General features: G+C 37.5%; 1 protein-coding gene across 3 annotated transcripts in view; it reads right to left on the bottom strand.

The window, feature by feature from the left end:
• The window catches only part of EMB3103 (Pentatricopeptide repeat (PPR) superfamily protein), a 386,652-nt gene that overhangs the window by 180,293 nt on the left and 179,132 nt on the right, over positions 1-27,227 (bottom strand). For all 3 annotated transcript variants that reach the window (XM_089830305.1, XM_089830309.1, XM_089830315.1), the window contains exon 6: positions 18,851-18,950. In XM_089830305.1, coding sequence (XP_089686431.1) covers positions 18,851-18,950 — 100 coding nt within the window. The remainder of the gene's footprint in view (positions 1-18,850; positions 18,951-27,227) is intronic.

Raw genomic sequence — 27,227 nt, 5'->3', positions numbered from 1 at the left:
ACGACAAACTTGGAACCCACCAAATACTGTGAGAACATAGTGCATGTATGATGGCCAACATCTTTTTGTCATAAATGGGATATAAGCATTCTATTTGCATAAGATTCCTACTCTCATAGGCTATGGGGTGCTTATCTTGCATCTGTATTGTGCCAATGCCTTCTCTAGATGCATCGCAATTCAAAATGAATGGTCTAGCGAAATCTAGCTATGCAAGTATGGAACAAGTGCTCATTGCTTCTTTTAGCCTATCAAAAGTGAGTTGTGCCTTTTCATTCCCTTTACTATCAGATCTATTAATGGGGTGCCAAGCTAAGAGAATCCTTTTACAAACCTTCGATAATAACTACACAGTCCAAAAAATCCTCGCAACTCCGTGAGCGATTTTGGGGGAGGCCAATCAAGGATAGCCTAAATCTTCTCCTGATGAACTTGAACTCCATATTTACTGAAAACATGCCACACTGTAATGTCCCCGTCATAAAATAAATGTACTCATTTAATCTTTGTAACAGGCTGATTGATTTATTTTATCTCAGACCCATTTTTATTTAGTTTTTGTAGTTTCTGTCGTCGTCAGCTAACTTTGTACACCCTTGGAAAACTTTTCCCGATGGGTATTTAAGCGCGGCTTGTAAAAAGTTGTAGGTATGGTTTTGGATGATCTCTCTGTACTGCAAATTCCTGTTGGAGTTTGGCATTGTTCGCCATTTTGGAAGTGAAAGATCTTCCCTATTTGGCTTGCATGGTTTCGATGGGATTCAACCCTCACCCTATTCCATTGGTGTTCAACTGGTTTGTATCCGGTAACTTGGAGTGCTCTCATTATTTGGAATACTTATCAATCCGGTGAATATTCTTCCATATTTGTTTGGATATTATCTGGTGCTTCAAATCTACAGTGTTTTCCATTGATTTAATAATCTTCTGTATTGGGTGTTCGAGCATTATTGTTTCCCAACTGTGTGATTCCACGCTGCACCCTCTCTCTATACTTCCATCCGTACGACCTTTCTATTGTAACATGGGGCTTTGAATTCTCCCAAATATCTCATCGTATGGTCTTCTAATCTTTCGTACAACCTGTGCAAGTAGACGTACGGCCATCCTCCTGACAATCCTATGGCATTCTCACTTTCCCATACGTTACCATACTTCGTACAACCTTTAGTCACCGTATGACCTATATAACCCGTACGACTTCCTAGCCCATTGTACGGAAACTTCAAACTCCCATACAGTTAGCATCCCACCTGTACGGACTTTTTGTCTTGTGCGTAGGCCACCCAAGCTGAAGTAAGGTTTGTATCTAGGTCTTAGCATAGCGTACCGCCTCCAAATCCATAGTATTCATTGTGGTAAGTCATCCTCCAGGGTTCTAATCTATCGTACGACTATTTTTGTAGGGCGTGGGACATTACAGTGGTATCAAAGCCCTCCAATCTTGTCATCCTGTGGACAGTGAATGAGACTTTATAGCCGAAAGAGAAGGATGCATTCCATTGATCGAATGGTCAATGAACAAGAACCAACGAGCACTGAACTTGTGGCACTTCTAAAGGAACTTGCCCGAAATCAGGCACAAATCACTGATATGCAGCAGCTCATGGAAGAAACTCTCAAGAAGTTGGCAAAAAACAAAATATCTGGAGAACAGAATGGGCACAGCGCGGACTCGGTGGCAGGCAGATCACACCCTCACCCAGCAGGCTCTCGACCTTTCATGCTAACTTTCCCACCACGAACAGAGACACATTACGAAGAAAGACTTCCAACCTTCGAACAAATAAGGGAGGACTGCAGGAATGCAAACTTGGAAGAAAACATTTCCTACAAGGATTACGCAGATCTAAGGATGAGATACGCCGGAGGCGATAATAGAAAATACTTTAATGATGATCTGAGGAGAAAATTGAGTAAGGTGAACCTATCTCCATTTGATGGTTCGGGCTCCATTTCAACACAGGCGTGGGTGATGAAACCTAACACCTACTTCCAACTAAATCCTATGCCTGAAGAAGAAGCGATCAAATTTGCCACGTTGCACTTGGAGGGCGTTGCACACGAATGGTGGCACCACAACACGATCACAATAAGGCATGATCAAATTAAGACCTATGTGGAGTTTACGGAGAGATTAGTAGAACGATTTGATGGAAAAGACCCCGAGCTCAATTTCAAAGATCTGGCGCAACTAAGGCAAACTGGATCGGTAGATCAGTTCATTGTAGAATTTCAAATACTTTCTGTGTTGGTCACGGACATCTTCGAGAGAAGGTGGGTCGTGCTCTTTATGGACGGGTTGGCAGAACCACTGAAGGGTTGGGTGAAGGGATTCAATCTGTCAACCCTATCAGAAGCAATCAGTAAGACACAAAGCATGGCATCATTGTTGGCATCATCTTCGTCTTCTAGGAGTCACTCACATCTGAAACCACCGACGTTTCCGAGAGACAAACCTCCGCCCAAGAAGCCATCATTGGATGACGCATCCCGACAAGAACTCTGAAGGAAGAAATTGTGTTTCAATTGCAAGGGGCCTTGGGAGCCTGGCCACTGATGCCTCGGGAAGGGGAAGATCCATTACATTGAGGTAATGTCCGATGAAGAGGACGAACAGGAACAAGAGGAAACGCCAATGGAAGATATCCAACCTAGCGGTGACACCAACATGGCCAACTTAAACCGTACGGAGAGGATTGTCGCATTGGGTACAACACGGAGAATCCATTGCTTTGGCTAGCAGTCCGAGGTGCACAATTTTCCGGGTGCGGGGTACCCTTCAGGGACAAAGAGTCACGGTGATGCTGGATAGCGGAGCTACTTTGAATTTCATAAACTCCTCCTTGGTAAAGCGAAAAAATCTCCCGACAGAAGCACACACAAGCTTTCAGGTCAAGGTTGCTAGAGGGATTTTCCTGCCCTGCACGCACCTTGTTCCTCAGCTGAGCATCACGATGGCAAATCACACGGTAATAGAGGACTTTTTCATAGTGGACCTCATTGACATTGAAGTCATCCTTGGCATACAGTGGATGGAGACACTCGATGAGTACACGTAGAGTTTCAAGCAAATGGACTTCACTTTTGTGGTTGACAAGAAGAAAGTGGTCCTTCGAGGGATGACAAATGATGGTTCGAAGGAAGTTTCTGCGCATCGAATGGAGGCAATCCTGCGGCACGATGTCGTGGTGTGGGCTGCACATAGATGAGCTGTTGGATGAACTACATGGCGCAATCTATTTTTCAAAAATAGATCTCCGTTCTGGATACCATCAGATCCGAATGAGGGAAGATGTGGAGAAAATGGCCTTCCGCTACCACTACGGACACTATGAGTTCCTACTCATGTCGTTCGGTCTGACCAACACACCTACCACATTTCAGTCGTGCATGAACCGCATCTTCAACAGACAGTTGCGTAAGTATCTATTCTTTGATGATCTTATTTATAGTAGGACATGGGAGGAGCACCTGAAGCATCTAAACGAGGTTTTGAGTATCATGTAGTCCATGTTCGCCAAACAGTCCAAATGTGAGTTTGGGATGATAGAGAAATTGTACTTGGGGCATGTCATCAGTCAATACAGGGTTCAAGTGCATTAGGAGAAGTTTCAGGCTATCCTCGACTGACCTCCCCCAAAATCACTCATGGATTTGCGAGGGTTCTTCGGATTATGCAGTTACTACAGAAGATTTGTCAAAGGTTTTTCTCAGCTCAGTGCGCCTTTAACGGATCTAACGAAGAAAGGGGCTTTCTAGTGGAACGAAGAAGCACAACTCACATTTGATAAGCTAAAAGAGGCCATGAGCACTTGCCCAGTTCTAGCACTGCCTGACTTCACCTGACCGTTCGTTTTGGAATGCGACGTGTCTGGGGAAGGCATTGGAGCAGTTCTGATGCAGGATAGACACCCCATTACCTATGAGAGCTGGAAGCTTACACCAAAAGAGCGCTTGCATTCTATTTATGATAAAGAAATGTTGGTCATCGTACATGCACTGACCAAGTTCCGACAGTATCTGGTTGGTGCCAAGTTTGTTGTCCATATGGATCACAATAGCCTAAGATATTTCCTAGAGCAGTGGGACTTGAACAAACGATAGCAAAAGTGGGTAAGCAAAGTTCAGTCTTTTGATTTCGACATTAAATATGTAAAAGGGAAGAACAATGTTGTTGCAGATGCCTTGTCCAAAAAACAAACCATCTGCTCACTAGACTGGATCTCAGCTGACTGGAAGGTGCAACTGTTGGTAGAATATTCCAAGAATACATTTCTCTGTGAGATAATGGATGGCCACATCCATGATGATTGGTACAGAGTGGTGGATGATATCATCTACTATAAAGACCAGATATACCTGGTACCAGAATCCAAACTGAAGCAGAAGATCTTGAAGGAAGTGCACGACTCCCCTCTCGCTAGACATCTCGGCTTCCTTAAAACCTACAGAAGTGTTCGGGAGAGATTTTCATTGAAGAGACTGAAAGGGGATGTGTTGCAGCATGTCAGAGAATGTATGGTTTGCCAACAAAACAAGTCCAAACACACTCCTCCTGCCCGACTGTTACAGCCTTTGCCGATTCCCGAACATAAGGGGGAAAGTATATCAATGGACTTTATAACAGGTCTCCCCAAGGTGAACGGAAAGAATTGCATCTTCGTGGTGGTTGACAAACTGACAAAGTATGCTCACTTCTTCGCCATTCCCTCGAACCTCCAGGCTACACAAGTTGCCGAACTGTTTTTCCAAGAAGTCTTTCGCCTACATGGGTTACCCTGAAACATCGTCTGAGATTCGGATGGTCGATTCGTTAGTATCTTCTGGACAAAATTGTTTCAGATGGCAGGGACTGAATTATCATCGAGCACGAGCTACCACCCGCAGACGGATGGCCAAATTGAAATTGTGAACAAATGGCTCGAAGGCTACATACGGAACTACGTCTCGGCACAATAACGCGCATGGATGAAATGGATCCATCTCGGAGAGAACTGCTACAATACCATGTATCACATGTCAATCAGGATGGCGCCGTTCAAAGCTCTATATGGGCACGAACCACTCTCCTTGATCAATACAGTTTTGGGCGACAGCCGCGCTCCAAGGGCGAAGGATTGGCTTCAGGAGGGACAGGACATTTTGAAGAGCTTGAAAGAAAACTTGCAGCAAGCACAAAACCAACAGAAGGTGTATGCCGACAGACATCAAATAGAGAGGAGTTTTGAAGTGGGGGATCTAGTCTATCTCCGGCGTCAGCCATACCGGCAATCCTCATTAAAGCGAACAAGGAGAAACTGAAGCCACGGTTTTATGGTCCCTACCGTGTGATCTGTCGCATTGGTGAGTTAGCGTATGAACAGGAGGTTCCGGAGGGTAGCCGCATTCACAATGTCTTCCATGTTTCCTATCTGAAGAAGGCTATTGGGCAAAACATCACCGTCACTACCGATCTTTCGAAAACTCATTTTGGAAGCTGCTGAGATTCTCGAAGTGCGTGAAAAGGTCCTGGAGAACCGAACCATCAAGGAGTACTTGGTACATTGGCAACATCTACCGTTGGACGACGCATCGTGGGAAGGTGAACACATCCTCCAACACCCGGCACTGCACTTGCTTGAGGACAAACAAATTTTGGGACGAGAGGACTGTAAAGTCCCCATCATAAAATAAATGTACTCATTTAATCTTTGTGACGGGCCGATTGATTTATTTTATCTCGAACCCATTTTTATTTAGTTTTTGTAGTTTGTGTCGCCATCGGCTTTGTACACCCTCAGAAAACTTTTCCCGATGGGTATTTAAGCGCGGCTTGTAGAAAGTTGTAGGTATGCTTTTGGATGATATCTCTCTGTACTATGGATTCCTGCTAGAGTTCGGCATTGTTCGCCATTTCGAAAGTGAAAGACCTTCCCTATTTTGCTTGCACGGTTCCGGTGTGATTCAACCCTCACCCTATTTTGCTGGTGTTCAACTGGTCTATATCCAGTAACTTGGAGTGCTCTCATTATTTGCAATACTTATCAATCCGGTGAATATTCTTCCATATTTGTTCGGATATTATCTGGTGCTTCAAATCTATAGTGTTTGTCATTGATTTAATAATCTTCTCTATTGGGTGTTCGAGCATTATTGTTTTCCAACTGTGTGATTCCACGCTGCACCCTCTCTCTGTACTTCCATCTATACGGCCTTTCTATTGTAACATGCGGCTCTGAATTCTCCCAAATATCTCATCATACGGTCTTCTAATCTTTCGTACAACTTGTGCAAGTAGACGTACGGCCATCCTCCTGACACTCCATACGGCATTCTCACTTTCCCGTACGTTACCATACTCCTTACGGCCTTCAATCACCGTACGGCCTTCTATATAGCCCGTATGGCTTCCTAGCCCATCGTACGATAACTTCAAACTCCCGTACGGTTAGCATCCCACCTGTACGGACTTTCTATCTTGTTCGTAGGCCACCCAAGATGAAGTACGGTTTGTATCTGGGTCTCAGTGTAGCGTACGACCTCCAAATCCTTAGTATTCATTGTGGTAAGTCGTCCTCCAAGGTTCTAATCTATTGTACGACCAGTTTTGTAGGGCGTGGGACATTACACACACATACAATATTTTTGTCATACTAAATTCACACTTTGATCACTTGGCGAACAAAGACTAATCCTTCATAATCCGTAGGACTTCGTCTAGATGCTTCAAGTGCTCTTCCCATATCCTACTATAAATAAGAATATCATCAAAAAATACAAGTACTGATGCAATTGTTTGTTGAAGATGTGATTCATGCATGATTGGAATGTAGTAAGTGCATTCATTAATCTGAACAACATGACCAAGAACTCATAATGCCATAGTGACAACGAAAAGTCATCTTTTTCACATTTTCCTCCCTCATGCAAATCTGATGTTATCCGGAACAAAGATCTATATTTGAAAAATGGACTATGCCATGTAATTCATTTAGCAACTCATCTATCCGTGGAATGGGATATCTATTCTCTTTTCTTTTTTGTTCAATGCACGGTAGTCCACACACATGAGTTTTGTCCCCTCCTGTTGAACAATACCACTGATGACACGAAGGGGCTAGAACTGGGACAAATCCATCTTTTTTCTAGCAGTTCTTGAATCATCTTTTCGATCTCATCTTTGAATTTCTTGGGATGGTAGTAGGGTGTGGTTATGACCAGCTTGGCTCCAACTTCCAACTCGATAGTATGCTCAAACCCTCGATGAGGCAATATGCCAAGAGGAATGTGTATAAAAACTTTATCATGTTCACTGAAAATACTCTAGAGATCATCATCCTAGGGAGGTTTCTGTTGCCCTTTTATAGGTTTTGCCAATATAAAACAATGTGCAGCCCAAGCAATGTCATCACGCCGAAAAATAGCCTCCATCCGATGTGCAGAAACTTCCTTTGGACCCTCATTTTCCATTCTGCGGAGAACCTTCTTTCCATCGACAACAAAAGTGAAGTTCATCCGTTTGAAACTCTGAGTATATTCATCAAGTGTCTCCATCCACTGTATGCCCAAAATAAACTCCATATCATCAAGGTCTACTATGAAGAAATCCTCGGTCACTGTGTGATTTTCCATTGTGATACTTATCAGAGGAACAAGGTGTGTGCAGGGCAGAAGAGTCCCTCCGACAACGTTGACCTGGAATCCTACGTGCGTTTTGGTAGGTTGACCTCTTTGCTTTACCAAAGATGAGTTTATGAAGTTTAGAGTGGCTCCACTATTGAGCATCACCATAACCCTTTGTCTTCAACGGTAGTTTATTCATGTTCATCCTTATCATCGGACATGACCTCAATGTAGTGTATTTTTCCTTTTCCAAGGCATCTGTGGCTAGGTCCCCAAGGTCCCTTGTGGTTAAAACATAGTTTCTTCCTTTGGGGCTCCTGTTTGGTAGCTTTGTCCAATGATGACTTACTGAGAAGAGGTTTATTATCTTTGTCCCTCGAAAATGTCGACGGTTTGGGATGTGAGTAACTTCGAGAGTAACACCAATGATGATGCCATACTTTGTGCCTTCTTAATAGCCTCCGACAGGGTGGTAGGATTGAACCCCTTTACCCAACTTTTCAGTGGTTCTATCAGTCCGTCTATGAAGAGCACTATTCGTCTTCTTTCAGAAATGTCCATAACCAAAACAGAGAGTTTTTGGAATTCCGCAATGTACTAGTCGACCAATCCAGTTTGCCTCAGCTATACCAAATCTTTGAAATTGAGTTCTGAATCTTTACCATCAAATCAATCTATCAATCTCTCAGTGAATTCCATGTAAGTATTTACTTGATCATGCCCCAATGTGATGGTGTTGTGATGCCACCATTCATGTGCAACTCTCTCCAAGTGTAATGTTGCAAATTTAATTGCCTCTTCTTCTGGCATATTATTAAGCTGGAAGTATCGGCCTTCATTACCCATGCTTGCGTAGATATGGATCCAAATCTGTCAAATGGAGACAGATTTACTTTACTCAACTTTCTTCTGATATCATCATTAAAATATCCTCGATTTCCACCTCCCGAATATCTCATTCTCAGATCCATGTAATCTTTGTAGGATATATCTTCCTCAAAATTTGCATTCTTCCAGTCTTATCTCAATTGTTCCTGTAGTTCTTCAAAGGTCGGTTGCTTCCCTCCATGTGGTGCCTCCGTCCGTGGGGGAAAAGACACGGAAGGTCAGGAGCATGCTAGATGAAGGTTTGCTTTACCCAACACCAAGTCTGCGCTATGACCATTTTATTCACCAGATATTTTATTGTTTGCCAACTTCTTGAGAGTTTCTTCCATGAGCTACTAAGTATCGTTGATCTATGCCTGATTCCTCACAAGTTCTCTCAGTAATGTCACAAGTTCAACAGCTGTGGGTTCCGGTTCTGCAGCCATTCTATCCATAGAATAGGTTCTTCTTCTTTTCTGGCTATAAACTCTCATTCACTATCCATAGGTTGGCAAGATCAAAGCTCTAATACCACTAAAATATTCCGTTGCGCTTCTATCGCAACCCTACTGACAAACTATCAACCTTTTACTGGAGATGTCAATCAATGATGATCGTACGCTAATACCTAATGGCAAAACACTACTGTACTGTGACTACAATGCCATGAGGGGAGGTCATACGGTATAATAACAGGTTCATATGGTATGGATGGATTGGTGAATGGAGAGGGAGGTTGATGTCGTGGGGCTATATAGCCGTACGGTGAAACAATGTGTCATGTCCCCATATTTTATAAATTTTTATAATAAAATAAACTAACAATAGAATAATATATTAATCTAATTTATAATTATAATTGATAAATATAATAAAAATAATAATAATATATGATTAATAGTAATCAATACAAGATTGAGTTATTATAAATATTGTCATATCAAGAAATCATAATAAATAATAATAGTTAAGAACTATTGCTAATATTGTATATTTATAGGTGATATAATAAATTAATAAATAAATATACAAATAAAGTATATTTTGTAACTATTATTGATATACTAATATATATTTTGCTAAGACAATATTAGCATTTAACCAAGCTAATATTATCATATAATTCAATGCTTATACTAGAATAAAATAATAATAAAAATTACTATTAAAAGGTAACCCAAAATTACCATATCATATATCACATAACTAACATATATCTGATATCAAAATAGTTATCCGTCAACAAATAATATATCTTCAAGTGCCATGTCCCCTTTCTAGTGACATAACTTTTACCGGGGATTTGCCTATCATCAACTCTCGTAGGCAAATATTTTTGGAAAGAGAGTCATTTTATTTTTAGATGATTACATTCTTGCTCTTGGAGAATAATAATTTAGTAAGTGGGGCCTACTTGTTCTAATATTAAATTAAGATTGTACTTTAACTTTATAAAGTTATTTAATTAAAGATTAAATAATAAAAGTGCATTATTAAAGACAATTCCGGAAAACTTCCAGTAACTTCTCAACAAAGTGAATAAATAGAGGACATGAGGCTCCCATTTGCACAAGCGGTTTTGTGGACTCTACTTCTTCTTCAGTTGGAGCAATTTGTAGCCATTTGATCTGCAAATTCTCAATTTATCTTTGGGAACGAAAACTCCCATTGATAAGCAATTTTGAGGGTGTGAGATATCACCTGAATTATTGCAAAAACAGGAGGTGGTGTTGCAGTCATCTCATCAGGGCTTAAATCTGCGGCCTAAGGCCAAGTAGGAGATTTCTTGACCTAAAGGAATAAATCGCCATTTTTTCAAGTAAATGTAAGTTGGGTGAAATCTATAAGAGAAGCCAGAATTTCGATTTGAATCAGACAAGAGCCTAATATGCATTTCAAATCAGAGAAGTGGAATCACAGTTCATAGGCGAAATTACGAATTTCTCTGCTAACAGAGGAACGCGCGCAACTGATTTCCGACGCCCACGTTTATCCCAGTCGCAGGCCGCGGGTTGATTTGGAAGGGGTCGAAGCTTGGCAGGAAATCTTTCCTAGCAACGGTTTGTAGACGAGTTTCGGGCCAGGCAGAAGATATTTCACCACAAGATAAAATAATATGCAAGGCGGCAACCACGACCCAGTCAGGATTAATATCGACGCGTGATCAAGGGTTTTGCGGGTCTGGACTTTATTCACAGCGAGTTACACATTATAGTTTTCCGCAGCAGGAACCAGACATTGTTGGATCCAATACCTATCGACTCCATGCGAATTTCGGCACTTATAACTGTCCAGGTTCCGATAAGTTTATTATGTGTTTGTTTGGGCTAATGTAATATCAGAATTATACATATTGATGAATAAAGGAAATGTGCAAAACTGCTGATTACATGCATATGTCGTGTTGATTAAATCATCCTTCCATGTATAACAGAATTAGACTTTAATACCAATAACACAGACTTGTTTATTTAGTCAAATCAAAATTTTCTGGTTCATATCAAATTTGATTCGCTGGGGTCATTTCATCAAGTATGACAGACGGCCACACAATAATCAGATACTACCCATGTAGTAATCTACACAATCAGAAATAAGAGTATTGAGCAAATAAATAAAATGATACAACGTTGAATACTTGTCATTACCATACGATGCGTTACATGCGATCAACAAATTAACTAAGCCCATTCGAATCAATGCAATGAAGAGACAAATTCATTATTATGAATCGGTCAATTGTGTGATTATTTTCTAATCAGACCCCAAGGGACATGATTATAAATATACCTCTTCACTAGGTAAAATTCGGATATAAGAAGAAATTAGTTTCATCCATGAAGGCATCAAGAATGAATGCAATTCTCCTATTCACCAATCGTAACAGCTAAGGAAAGCATCCATGACAGAGTATTGGATCAAAAGATATCACCTCAAGCCAGATACAAATTTGGGAGCATCGAATAAAGAAGACAAGGAGTAGTACCGCAGTCAACTTGACAAGGAAAGCATCAACCAAGAATTGGAACGTAGCCAAACCATTAACAAATTTAAATAGCAATGAGGAAAGAATAACGGTATAAGAAGATAAGTAGATTGGTATCTAGAGCAAAGACAAACATAATAAGCGATAATTCAGTAGAGTGGGTGTCTAAGTTACTATAGACAATATCCACATAGATTATATTTTCTTCAAGAACTCACAGGAAATATATTGTACTCAACATTTTCAGTCTGATATCTCCTTGTGTTCAACAATAGTAATGGAATCTTTCAGACATTAATATTTTCACATAGTGAAGCACCGAATAACAAGCAAACTTTCTCGGGGCATATAATATGAACAAGAAGTATAATAAAGATTGAATTAACGATCTGAGAAAGATATAAACATAACAAATAATATGTGATAGAAGCACTTGCAGATTATATAACTGCGATATCAGAATTATGAAACAGAGACTATGTCTATTAATAACTTAGATCAAATTTATTACAAAATCATTTCAAAGTCACTTGGTGATAATCTACTAAGGACAGGTTGCACCTGATTGGAACAGCCTATCTAGAAGCACATAAGCATTAAGAAGATATCAAAGATATCAAGTACCACATAGATCCTTTGCTCAATAAATATTATTAGATAGTTGATTTAGACTCCAACTTTGCATTCTAAATGAAATATGGGTTAGAGATATGTCTCATTCAATTGAATTTAAAGTAAACAATCCCAAAATTCTATAGAGCTGAAACAAGGGACATTACACAGTGGGCCATATGGTGGGAGACTAAGTGGGTCGTACGGGGGAAGACTAAGTGGATCGTACAGTGGCTTGGTGAGTTGGTTGTATGCTGAGTTCAAGGAAGGCCATATGTAGGGTGGAACTCCTGGCTGTACGGTGTGCCTGAAGGGGGCATGCCTGGGTCATTTGGTGTCCTTGAAGGGGAATGCCTGGGCTGTACGGGTGACGGACAGAGTTGAAGGCAATGGAGTAGGGGTAAGGATGATGAAACAAAGAGAGTTAAAATGCAAATAACAAAGAGACTGAATTACCTAGTTACACAACAAATAATTGATCAATTTAAACACAAAGACTTCACCAATTCGAAAAATGAAGGTGCTCTGATTAGTCAGATTCGAGCAAAGTATCATAGGCGATGGAATAGGGTGAGGGTTGAATCCCACCGAAATCGGAAACAAGCCAAATAGGGAAGATCTTTCACTTTCGAAATGGCAAACAATAGAGAATCCCAACAGGAATTTGCAGTACAAGAATTATTATCAAATTGCATGCCTACGACTACCTACAAGCCATGCTTAAATACCCATCAAGAAAACTTTCTGAGGGTGTACAAAGATAGCCGACAGCTACAATTACCTACGTAAACAAAACTAAAATGGGTCAGATATTTTACATTAATCGGCCCATTAACAAAGATTTGATTAATAAACTACGTTATGACGGGGATATTACAGACAACAACATTTTCCAATAGAAACTAAAATTAAAAATACGTCCAAGATATATTAAATCAATCAGAACCACAAATACAAATATTAACTTGGGCCTCATATTAATTAATTAAAGTAACTAATTAAAGGTCCTTTTATTATATTATTTAAATCCTGGGACCAATTAATTAATTAAGTTAATTTAATTATTACATTAAAAATTGGGGACATTACAAATCCTCGCTGGCCAAAGACTGTTTGTCCTCAAGTAATACACAAACTCCAGGATCCCAAACTATGCGCGAATGCAGATTGCTATATCTGCTAAAAACTCCATGCTTCTTCAGGATCACAAATTCAATTGAGATGAGGGCTCCGCTGCACCACTCTAATATAAACATTGTTATATCCAAGACCACCAGGATCCCAAGGGCGCCAATCATTAAACATATTGATGTCCAGATCCATAATCTTCATGTAATCATCGATCTCCTCAAGAACTTCACAACACATGTAGATTCTATTATTTTTATGGGGAAGCACTTCACACGGAAATATTGCAGTCATAAACGAATTAGGTGACACTGAAGGGTAAACTCCATATTCAACCAACTATGGTTGCTCCGGCAAGGAATTGTCCATAGCATCTCTAGGAAGTTGAACAACCATGGAACCTTCTCATTTGGAAGGCCACTAACAAAACTCAAATTTTCATCGAGATGATCATTGGGTGTTGGTTTGATTATATTTGTGTCGATATCTTCCTCTAGAATCCATTCCTTCATCTTCGATTCAGATACCAAATAGATTTTGTCTTTGTGGTAAATGATATCGCCAACCACCTTGTATCTGTCATCTTGCACTTGTCCATCCAATAGTTGGCATGTAAAAGTATTCTTGGAGTATTCCACTAACAAATGTGCTCTCCAACCGGTTGGAAATTGAGTCATAGTGTCATCCAAGTCAAAGCTCTCTATTCTCCCAACAAGCTAGCAAAATCACTTGCTCTGATACTACTGTAATGTTTGGTTGATCCCGTGTGCCTAATAACAGTTACCCGTTGGTCTCGTGTGCCTGATGGCCAGTTACCTAATGCTCTCATGTGCCTAATGGCTAGTTACATGTTGGTCTCGTGTGCCTAATGATCAGCTACCCGTTGGTCCCATGTGCCTAATGGCTAGCTATCCTTTGGTCCCATGGGCCTGATGGCTAGCTACCAATTGGTCCTGTGTTCCTAATGGCTAGTTACCCATTGATCCCATGTGCCTGATGGCCAATTACCTGTTGGTCCCATGTGCCTGATAGGCAATTACTTGATAGTCGTACAATATAGCTAAATGGAGTGAACAGTAATGTACGGACTATTTGGGTGGCCGTACAGTAGCTTGGAATGGAGTAAGGATGGTGGTGTTGATTGGACGTACGGTGGCCTGGAGTCATATGATATGGTGATGTTGCAGTACGAACAAAGATGGTTGTACAGTATGGTAATGATATAGCACAAGCAGAGATGGCCATACAGAATGGTAATGTTGCAACACAGACAAGTGCACTGCTTGTTGTGCCAAACCATGGGTAGTGGATGGTGTACAAATAGAAGGTGGATTCAATCTTGAAACCGTAAACAAAATTATAATCCTAAATACATCAAATGAAAGTCAAACAAGAATGGAGATTGAACATGAATATCCTTCAATTAATATTTTCAATAAGATGGTGCTCCAATTTGCCACATCCAAGCGAAGTATTACATGCAACAAAATAGGGTGAGTGTTGAATCCCATCAAAACCGGACAAACCAAGTAGGGAAGATCTTTCACTTCCGAAATGGCAAGCACTAGAGAATCCCAATGGGAATTCACAATACAAAAGAAATAATCCAAATCACATATCTACGACTAACTACAAGCCGTGCTTAAATACCCATCGGGGAAAACCTTTTCGAGGGTGTACAAAGATAGTCGACGAGAACACTTACCAACGGAAAGTAAAATTAAAAAAAAGGTCTAAGATATATTAAATCAATTGGAACCAAAAATACAAATATTAACTTGGGCCCCATATTAATTAATTAAAGTAGCTAATTAAAGGTCCTTTAATTATATTATTTAAATTTTGGAATCAGTTAATTAATTAATTTAATTAAATTATTACATTAAAAATTGGGGACATTACAAAAATAGGTTTTTGGAGGGAAGAGCATGTGTAGATTGCAAGCTTTATGCATTTAAAATGCATGGAAAATGAGCAACATAACATCTATTTATAATAAATTGTTATGTTTTCATTATAAGCAAGTGTGCAAGCAACTACCACCATGAGTTTTAAGTCACATGGCAATGATATAACAAGCACGGACGCACTGTGTGCAAGCATGAAGGTGGACATTTTGGATGCAAAAGCATGTTGCAAAATAAGCTTTCTTTTCTTGGTAGTTTGATTCAAGAATGGGGTTTTTAATCCCAACTTCATATGCAAGCAAGATGAAGCATTTGCAAATGCAACTTGGAAAATTTACAAGGAAGATAGGAGAAGCACATCATATACATTATGTAAATAAAAAAATTGAAATGAAGAGACTTGTACAAACAAGAGAACAAATAGATACAACAAAGCCCTATGAAAATGGCAAAGAATTCATACATTTTTCCTCAAGCAGCAAGGGAAGAATTCTTTAACCTCTTGTGCAAAAATTTGAAAATAAATCCAAAGAGATTTTTATGGACTTAGAATGCTTGCAAGATTGAGAGTTTAATAGACAAAGTCTTGACTCAATCTTTGCAAAATTTCAGTCAAAATTCATAGCTTACCAAGTATAGGAAGTTGGAGATTAAAATTGCATCATTTTAGCAACCGTTTTGACCAAGTAATATGTAATATCCATTGCATATTTAAAAATGACATCTAAAGCATTATATGCAACTTGAAAAGGATTATATGCAATCTGGAATGATAAACAATGCTTTAGATCTTACCTTGAGCCAAAGAATTGAAGATTTGATGCGGAAAAATGCTCAAAAACAAGGTATTTTCGGGGAAAAATGTGCCCTAAATGGGTTGTAATATGAGAAAAAAACTCTTTAATCTGCACTTTGGATTTGCTAAGAATGGTCTTTGGGTGATTTCATGCATAAATGACCCTATGGAGAGCAAAGTCCATGAGGATTTTCAAGCCCACTTCTACTACAAGTTTGCATTCCCTTGACTCCTTCACCATGAGCGCTAACTCCATTAGATCACCCTTGGCGTGCTCCAACTCTTGAGCAATAGCTTGATTATCCTACTGGTTCTCTGCCAACTGAGCCTCCTTAATCGTCAACATCACCTTTTATTTCTCAAGTGTGCACTCAGGCTCACCCAACAAGGCCACTCACAATGCCATGGTGGTCTATACTGTCATTTGACGCTCTTGCTTAGTAGTGGCGATCAATGTTTGCTAGGTGAACTACTATTGGGATTTTTTGATCGATGTAAACAGTTCTCCTTGAGTCCCCCCTAGTTGTTGCAGTGCACTGTCTCTAGCTATAGTTGCCTCATACAAAGAAACTTGCACCCTCTTCGTTTAGTAGAAAATGTCTCCAAAATAGGCCTCCATGCCATGGAGTGAAATGTATACACAAACATGTTCTGTAGTGGAGGGTCTTGGTGGGAGCCAAGCAAACATCATAGTAGCGGTCTACAATGGGCCATCTTTGTGATACAAAGCATTGGAGGATCTCCCACTCTCACTCAACTTGCACAAATGCAAGGAACTTCTCTAATTTTGTAACCACTAGTAGGGCAAGGCCAATGTCGAAATGTCATGACAACTTTTCCACTTCATTTGTGACCATTGCAATTCTTCCAACTCTGACAAATACCTCTGGATGGTGCCAAATGCATCATTATGATCCGGCCAAGAGATCTGTATAGTTATAATTTAAGTCTCATGTCCCTCATTTTCTAAATAGTCATATAAACTGAGAACCAAGAGCCTTCATATTAGAGAGTTGTCATCCATCACATAACAACTCCATGATGAATAAAGATCAAAAACAATGTTTTGGTGATTCCAAATTTGGATATTCTTAGATATTCAAGTTCCTCTCAAGGTTTAATGCACTTTCAAAACCAATACCTCCTAGTTTCAAGATTGTATGCAAAAATGATTGTTGAGGTAGAAATTGCAATTCCACTATAGGGGAAATCATCGCACTTTCAAAACCAATGGCACCTTGTTTCAAGATTGTATGGGAAAATGGTTGTTGAGGTAGAAATTGCAATTCCATCACAAGGACAATCATGCAATCACTAAGGCAATTACATAACTGCATGTCTATTTGAAGTGGTAGCTTTGTCACATGCCAAAACCTGTCTATGGTTTTCTTAATTCTGCACTTTTCAACTTCCTCACATCTTGTAGTTCTAATTTCAGCATCAGTTAGAGGATTCAAAAGTGGATTCCATGGTATCCAAATGCTCCATTAGTGACAAAAAGTAAGAGAGGGTTAAAGAGCTGTTACAAGTGACCTGAGGGCTTTAACTTTGTTGTTTCAGTCTAGTTGTGTTCCCAAAAGGTTTAAGATTGTAACACTAGTTATCACAGTACATAGCGAGTAAGTCAGTCATTTGCCTCACTTTTTCTTAAGGTTTCTCTCAAAATTTGATTCCTCCAAAGTAAAATATTTGTGTCTTCAATTGTTCTATTATTTGCTCTTAATTTCACTTCAACTTCAGGTTTAATTGCTTGCCTACTGATCATGGTACATATTTCCTTCATTTAAATCTATATGTTGATGACCATTATAGGATAGTCATCTTAATTTATATATCACAACTCAACTAGGCTAAGACATCAAAAGTAACCACCAATCTTGGTTTCATAGATGTCCAATACAGCCAAATTGTCTGCCATTAAACTTTGCAGATTTTCCAAAGACGACAAGTTTCCCCAAAAAGATATCCTCATCAAGGGAGGGCACACTATAACTAGATTTAGCTTGAAACTAACCCCAAAAGACATATCCTCATCAAGGGAGGGTACACTATAACTAGATTTAGCTTGAAACTGACCCCAAAAGGCATGGACAATAGGACATTCCCAAATGACATTCTCAAGATTTTACATGCTAATCACAAGGTCTGCATAAAGAATCTATAACACCATATTTGTTAAAGTCTTTCCTTATGCACTAAATCTTGGTGGAGCATTAACCATCTCAAAAATTTGTACTTATTATATATCATGATTTCCAAATTAACAAACACTCCATTGCCTCATATTTCAAGAATCTTCACAATTTGTCTCTTGTTCAATTGACAAGAAAGTTCAGAATCATGACTAACTACATCCTATACATTCGTTGTCTCACTGTTGTAGAATCCATTCCTAATAGTCCATCTCCAGCCTCTCGTATGAGTACCCAATTCTTGGAGCTACCTTCTAAAGAGGCAATCTTAAGGGATAACAAATTAAAAGAATAAGTTAAAAGAATCTTTGAATTATCCTTCAAAAATAAGAAAATAAACAAGTTTATAACAAATTTTCTCCTGCAAACACTTGTCCACCCCTAAATCAATATCCTTACATAAGTATGCTTAAGGAAATGTCGTAAAAAATTATTTATTGATTATTGATGAAGTTTAACAAATGCATATTCTTAAAGAAAAGGAAAGGGAACCTCAACAACAACAAAATACAAAAATTGCTTATCAAATGTAACTCCTAAATTAATTTAAAACCTGAACATTAAATTGCAGTAAATAATGCTGATGCCACTTTGAAATCTGGCGTGAAGGCAACTCTTCGTTTTCCTATTCTTGGAGCTTGTTTGTCCTCTAAAATTTATTTCAAAATGAATAAGGGGTTTGAGTAACTATTCACTCACCCCATAAACTAAAAGATGAAAGTAAGAGATGTAATTCTACAGTTTTCAACATATATACCTGATTTTATTCCCTTTGCTTTCATTTCATTGAAAACCTTCTGGGCCTCCTCTATTTTACCTGCCTTGGCAAGTCCATGCATTACTGTGCAATATGCCATCTGCACTTTAACACAGACATATAAATTTCAAAGAGATTATTCAAGACAACTCAGCAATTACAATTTACTACAGGAAAACTAATCTAGGAAAACTAATCTAGAATACTAGTCTCCTTCAGCATATGTTGTACAAAGAGCTTGTTTTTAATCATTATGTTGTTAAGCATCTCAATTCTTCCCTTAAACTCAAAAGTATAATACCAACCCCTCTTATATCATTCTCAATAAATCTGAAGATATGCATATGCTCTGAAAACAGTCAAAGATATTTGATATTTGCAATATCTTATTGCAAAGGGTGGTAAAAACATTAGAAATCTATGGTGAAAAGCATCTTTATTGTGAAATCCATGTTTCATGTGACAAAAGTAATGTTCTCACTTCTTGCAGAAAGCTGAATATAAATGACAATGAAATTTGCAATCCCTTATCATTTTTTCATTTCGAAATTGTTAGACCAAGTAATATAAGGAACACAATATTAGCTTAAAAAGAATGAAGCTGTCAAAGACCTTGAGGCAACCAACCAGAATCTTGACAACTTGAGCTGGGAGAGGATTTCATCTCCTACCAGTACTTTTCCAGGCTGGGTTTGATTTCAAGTCACCAGGAACATGCCTAAGGAGGAGGATAAAGGCAAAGGAAAAGAGGTAAAGATAATGAACAGAATAAAGAAGGAAATAATAATGATCATAAAGATTAGATGTTTCTCAGCTTGGTATACCTTTATGTTGTTTAAGACTCTTTAAGCCTTTTTAAAACTCATTCATAAACTCTATTTGGATTGGATATACTGGTCTTTTGTCTACTCTATGTATGTATGATGCCTACGCATTGATGTTGTGACTAGCTAGGTCACCAATTGTATGCAGACACTTTTATGGGTAATTGATTCTCAATTCAAAAAAAATAAGGTTATTATCTTCCTAAAATATGTGATAGGTATTTCTAAAGTATAATATCAACTGCTCTTTTTAGCACTTAATATTATAAAGTTGCAGGCTTGATATTTTAGCATAATGGAGGCAGTAAGAAATATTTTAATTGGGTGATTAAGTGAGTCTGATGCTATTAAAGCGAGTATTTCTGTCATGTCCCCTGTTTGAAAAGCTAACTTTGTTGTCCCTGTCCTTTCACATCGTCAGCCCAGTAATTAAATTTTGCAAAGTCTCTAGGAGAGACAAAATTGCAAAATGGCGCATTAAGAATTTCAGCAATAATAACACAGTTCATGTTCAAAGAAAGGGTGAAGGTAAGATGCAACCAACAGCAATGTAATAATTAATAAGACCGAATTTGTTAGGAGCAATTAACAGGAGTGCTTGGGAAGGCATCTCAGTCATATGACTTAATCAAAAATTGATACATAAATGAAATAGTAATACTACACAAGACCTGCAAATATTATAATGATAAAATATTAAAAGAAATTATCATTCAAACAGCAATTGACCAAGGCAGCCATAATTCTGAACGGTATAGAAGGAGCATACAATACCAAAAGGAAAGAATGCCAACTTGAAGCATAGTTATCGAACCCAAATGATTCACTACTCAATTACAAGGAAGGATGGTCAATACATACACAGAGAACATAAGTCATAATAATTACGGGATGTACTTATTTTTAAAAAACTGGTTACGTATGAAGACCAATCAAATATACAAGTAGATGTCGCCTTTCTTGGGTCAATTGACAAGGCATACAATTGATCCATAAGGAGAAAAAATAAGAGTGGAGAGACTAATTAACAACGTAAAGATGTGTAACTACATGCTGTACATGAATACTGGCAATTAAGAAGAATATAACGATAAGATAAATAATCAATAAGAATGATTAAAGGATAACTACAAGTAGAATGCCGGCAGACAATCATTATTTAGAGGAACAATCTGATTAAATCAAGGGAATCGATTTACCTTGTTATGAAGAGATGCATCTAAATAATGAGGGGATAGGATTAAGGACATGTCCTTCTAGAGGCAATCATTTCCAAATGCAAGGTATAAGGTAAGGTTCAAATACATTCCAACAAAGGGGGTAAGAGTTAGAAAATATGAAATATATTTGGTGTTCATCACAAGGAAGAGACCATAGGGAAATAAATCTTATTTAAATACTGGCAGTGGAAACATCATTAATATGTTGTAACTTACCTATGATTTAATACTAATTAAAAAATATAAAATTTGAAAGCTAATAAGAGGCCAATATTTGGTCCACTTCACACGAAATAGCATTGGTAGCAGTTTATATTAATGAATCAGAAGTATGTATATATAAACATAAACATATTCATAAATTATTCATAATCTATTTAAATTTGGTATATTCATATCCTATCCCTTAGTTTCTTGCTATAGCCCCTTTTGAGGATAGGAAGGTTGTGGGGAATGGCTGGAGTAATTTCTCGTAAGGTAGGTGAATACCAAGAGAGGCTAAGGAATGTAGTTCAGAAACCTTGAAGGCATAGTTCCAAGATGGGTATGAATGTGTGTTCTGAAACCTTGAGGAAATCCACTTGTAGATTGGTATCTAGGTGCCCTGTGACAAGTACTCCCTGTCCTCCTTTAGGTTGAGTTTGGAGAGAAGTAAAGAAGTCGATTTAAATATGTGAACTGCCAAATGTATTATGAATTGGTCATTGTTTTCTTAAACTAAATTGATTTATATGCACAATTTAAACCCTAGTTGGATAAGTCAAGTCCTAGTTGGGGACATGACATATTCAATTGTGTTATTGTCATTGGGTACTTAAAGTAAACTTTAATATTTGGACATTGAACTTTATAGATGGTTGTATTCGAGTATTCCATCAAAGGCTTCCAATATTTCTAATATTAGTGATCAATATTTCTGATGTCTGGGACACTAAGTTTATCGCATATAATGCTTGGTGTTTTGGTGTCTCTTAGCCATCACAGCAGAGTTAAGATCTCGTGCCTGAACTTGAAACTGGGGATAGTGGCAACAGTTTATTACCCATCATGAGCTTCTTTGAACCATCAGATTAGATTACAGAGCGTATTGAGGGACAAGGGCACCATCATAAATTCATACTGTGGTGTTTATTTCCTCCCAGGCAATAGTTAGTGTTGCTGTTAATAAAGATAATGTGCTAATGACTTGTTTTGTCCATGTGAAAGTTATATGAAGCACGGCTGGCTTTTGAGGGGAAATCAGTTGGAGGAAACCAGCATATCATGGTAGCCAAGGTATTGGTTCATGAATTCAGACAAAGCCAAGGAAAGGCTACTCTACCATATACAGTGTTAAAATATCTGAATATATGAGTCTTTCAATGAGGCCTCTCTCTACTAGAATTTGTATTTGTTTTTGGTAAGGCTGTCGACTAAATAAAGAGGTCAAGATTATCTTTATGAGTCTGCTTTCACTGTATTCATTATTGACTTACAAATTTATGCAAAGTTAATGATAAAACAAATAACAAGCAACACACGTGAATGTTAATCTGATAACACATACACAACAGTACAAAACTCTACAGTTATTAATAGATAAAAACTTAGAGAATAGAAGACAGGGTTTTTCAATGTAATAATTATCTCAACATAACTAACATGAAGACAACATATAATTGTGGCCGGAATCTTCACAGTTAAATAACTCATTTATATTTAGGAGGTTTCTATAAAATAGGATAAGAAAATCCTATAAATATGTACTTTGCATTTGAATAAATATGATGCATGTACTATATCGTAATTATTAAGCTTCTTTGTCTCTGCCATATTTTCCAATATGGTATCATTGCATAATTAATCTTGAATGCCTGTTCCTATCTTTAAAGTATTTCTATGCCATTTTGACCTTTGTGAGGGTGATCATGCATGTTTATCTACCAAAGCCTAGTTTTGGTTGACAATATACATTCGATGTGAGTAAGGTAGAAACCCTTTGCACCAAAAAAATAATTAGCACTCATGATTTCTTCCATTGAGTTCAATGCCTAAGGGACCTTTTCCTTAAATCTATTGTACTTCATGTTGTGTTATTTTATGCACAAGGGCGATTAATTACTTTATTCAAATAAAAGCTAAGTTGATAGGCATGGAAAAGATAGAGTTTAAAAGAGATGAGGATGGTATTTGGAAAACCAAGATCAGTTTGGTTTGGTGTATGATTTGTTGCACGATTCCACAATTTGAAATAGTGTATAAAGCATTTTGATTTGAGAGTGTTGTCCTCAATTTTGTGATTTGAAGCAACCCTATGCAACTTTCTCATGGATTCGTAGGTGCATCCTCTTTGTTTTAACACATTAATGAGACATCATAAAAATGATTCATTATCTCTAAATCGTTCTTTATGTAATCTTGTTTATGTGTTCTTTTGAAATTTTTCTATCGAGATTATCCCCAATTGTTTGTAGGTAAGAGTTTTCCTTCTTGCACAACAAATGCTTGATTTTTGGTTAACTTTCATGTCTTTTCTTTGTTTTTCTTTGTGTTGTAAATAGTTTATGGTTTTGTTTTTGCCTTAGGTGAATAGCCCTTAGAATTCCACTCGATTTGAGCTAACTTAGGTTGAAATCGAAGTTGTCTAACTCAAGTTATAAGGGAAAAAGTGGGGTTTTTCAGGTCAACTGCATATTTTTATTAAAAAAACCAATAAAAGTGGGCTTCTTATTAGCAAATTGTACGATATAAAGTTATATTTGATATTTAAAGTGGACTTTGTGGTCCATTTTAAAATTCTAGCTCATTCCAAGTTGATTTGTTCATAGTTTTTTATGTTTTATGAAAATAGCCTTTTTCAAGGCTATTTTTGATGTTACTTTATCAAAAATTATAGTTAATTATTAAATATAATTACATGAGACCACTTAAGTGAATAAGTGGGATTTTTATTTCATTTTGCATATATCTACATGCAAATTACTTCATGAAAATCCACGTTCAATAATTTCTAAGTCCAGCATCATTAAAACCATGCTTTGAGATGCAATTGCATATGTGATTATATTTAAAGACCATTTTTAATAACTTAATGCATGTGTTTTAAATCACCATTTAAAGTGGGTTTTAGAAACCCATTTACATGTAAATGCTAAATTAAAATGAGTTCTTTATTCATTTTAATTAAAAGTGGTGATTTTGGTCCCAATAACATAAGCTTTTAATTCAAAATGTGTGTTTTCCTTTAAACTTTAAGCTCAAGTGGTGTTTTTAAAGCTAGCTACATATGTTTTGGACATATGCAAATGCTAATAAGAAATGCATTTTGACTTATAAAACCCACCTCAAGCAAAAGTGGCCATTTTCTTCTAAATTACATATGTTTTATATATATGTTTATGACTTAAAAAATGCGTTCAAGAGGAAGTGGCAATTTTTCATCATATTACATGTGTAAATGCTCATGCATTTGCTTTTAAAAAGTGTGTCTTGGACTTTAAAACATAAAAGTGGCGATTTCTTGTCCATTGACATATGTTTTTAAAACAAAACATGTATATTACTTCCAAAAATTCGTGAGTGGCAGTTTTCTTTGCCATTAAAGATATTTTAAAACATATGCATAGTGTGTTTGTCTTTAGAAGGCTGGAACTGGCATTTTTTCAAGAAAAAAAACATGTTACAACTTCCCTAAAACCTGTTTTTGACTTTAAAACTCCTTAATCTTCTTGGATGGCGATTTTTGCCCAAAACATATATGCAAAGGAATTCCTTCTAGGCTGTGAGTTCATCATCCAACGGCAAGCAGGGATTTTTACAAGCATTACATGTATTTTAATGCATATGCATTTTGTATAAAAAAACCCATCTAGGGCATATTCTCCATCATTAATGGCTCATACCTATGCATTTTGGCATTGAATTTTTGCAAGGAAAGTTCTAAGGTAATGGTTTTTGGACTCATGCTTGTTTTCCATCATTTTGCAAGCTATTTTCTTGCCTTAGACATCACTTTTATGTCTTTGCATTTGGAGTTGCTAAGTCAAAATTTGTTCCACATTTTGGGCATTGCATTTCTATAACTATATCCACTTGTCCAAATTCAAACCATGTTATGAGGATTTCAAAATCTATTTAAGTCTTGGTTTGGACAAATCTAAAATTCGAACATCTCTTAGATTTTTTAGAATTGCTCAAGATTTGGACAAGGTTTTTGTCTTTCTCATTTTTGGCAGAGTTTAGGTAATTTTCCTTGCTTATTTTCTCCAAGGCATATGTATATATTTGTTTGAATGTTCATGCAAGTCACTAACATTTCCATTTTCAAATTTGTATGATTTTCATTCTTGAAGTTGTTCATTTTATCTTCCGTTTTCTTCTCCAAGTTGCATATGCAAGGTCTCATCTTACTTGCATATGCAATTGGGTGTAAAATCTAGTTTCAAAAAGAAAGATAAGTTTGCTTTTCCCTTACATGTAAATGCGAGTTAAAATGCCACCATACGCATTTCATGTACCTCCATATGGCTGCCCTATGGATGAAGTCTTTCCCACATGCTTGCCAGATAGTATCTCACATTTTGCACTTATTTAAACATGAGGCGCTCAATGTGTTATTCATTTTTCTCCTTGTTCATTCAAATCTAAGCTTGCTAGTCGCATATGTAATTCCTCCTAAAAAATCAGTTTTAGGCAACCTATTTGCTATTTGTGGTCTGGGGTTTAAAGCCCCAGCTGAGGCTAAGCTGAGTGGATACCTCTTGGATGAAATGGTAGAGGATATGAAGGTTGAGCTTGAGGACCACTAAAAGGAGTGGATCAAAAAGGGTTGCACCATCATGACTAATGGTTGGACAGATAGGAGGAATAGAACACTCTTCAATTTTCTTGTTTCTTGTGGAGGTGATTGATCATTCTACTTTCTTACATGCATTGTGAATTGTAAATCATGATTGAATATTTCAAGTTTTGATTTGTTGATTCCTAATTTGTTGATGATCCATGATAATTCATTGTTTTCTAGGATATACCATGTTCCTCAAATCCATTGATGCTTTCACTCATATCAAAAATGTCACATACTTATGTGAGGTTGTTAGAAGTAGTAATCTTTCTTGGTTGTATTTATTTATTAAATGGGATAAACTAAGTTATCCCTTATGTATTTTATCCTTTAGTACATATGTGAAGGACATGTCATTTACTTGTCCTCCAGTCCACATGTGAGGATAAATCTTTTTTGTAATTCCTTTTATAAAGGAAATTAGTTTATCCTCCTTAAGAGGATATTGACACTTTGCATACACTTATTATGAATGGTGGCATTCATAGAAAAGGGAGTTACACATGCAACTCTTTTCTCATCTCTATAAAAGAGATGTCTCTCTCATTCTTCCATACTTCTTCTACACATCTTCTTGATGTTATTGTAATGAGCTAATTTGCTCCACAATCCTTCTTTCTCTTCTCTCCTTCCTTAGGCTATTGCCACATTCTTAATATTACACAAGGGGTTTTCTTTGTTTTCCCCTTTCAAAATCTCTTGTCTCCATTCTTGTTGATCCATTGAAAAACTCATTTGGTTTATGGTAATATTCTTCACATTAAGCTATCTTGGATTGTTTTATTGGTTTTTATTTTGCTTGATTTCTTACATGCTATTAGAGCTTGGTTACTAATCCTTGTTTTGAGCTTTAGTGTTGAAAGTTGTCATTCATTGGAGCACACCTTATTTGGAGATGTTATTGAGAGAAGAAATTTTGTTTTGTGGCTTTAGCTCATTCTAACTCCTTGTGTGTGCAGACTATATTGCTTAATCTATTAGTTTCTTCTAACCCCTTTGGAAGGCTTGTCGATAGAGGGCTGCTACTTTATTTCATTTTTATTTTTTATTTTTTCTTGTTTTTGGAAGGCTTGCCACCAAAACAAGAGGAACTTAGAACTAATATTTTATTGTAGGTTTCTATTAACTTAACATCTTCTTACAACATATAAAACCGAACTTGCGGGGGATGCGATGGCGAGCAGGAGAGGGGAGACTTCGGGCAGGAATCGGAATTTGAATTCCTCTGTACTTGGTTCTGGGGATTCCCCTATTGAATCTAGGGATGTTGAATCTGCGGATGCTGATGATGGCAGGTTTTTGGCGGACTCCAGAGGGGGGCCCAATCAGATTAAAAAATGGTCCAGTTTATTTGGGATACGACCTATTAGAAAGTCTACTTTCCCACCGGTTAAAGATATCTCTGTGAAGGATAAAGGTAAGTTCTCAATCAAAATCCCTGATCAGATTATTGATAGAAATATTTCCTGTATGGACTCTACTTTGGTCGGGCGTTTCATTGGACCTAGACC

This window comes from Cupressus sempervirens, chromosome 1, assembly GCF_028749045.1.
Source record: "Cupressus sempervirens isolate cs-2001-9-10 chromosome 1, ASM2874904v1, whole genome shotgun sequence".
NCBI lineage: Eukaryota > Viridiplantae > Streptophyta > Pinopsida > Cupressales > Cupressaceae > Cupressus > Cupressus sempervirens.
Note: the sequence above shows the minus strand (reverse complement) of the source record. Positions and strands in the feature narration are given on the sequence as shown.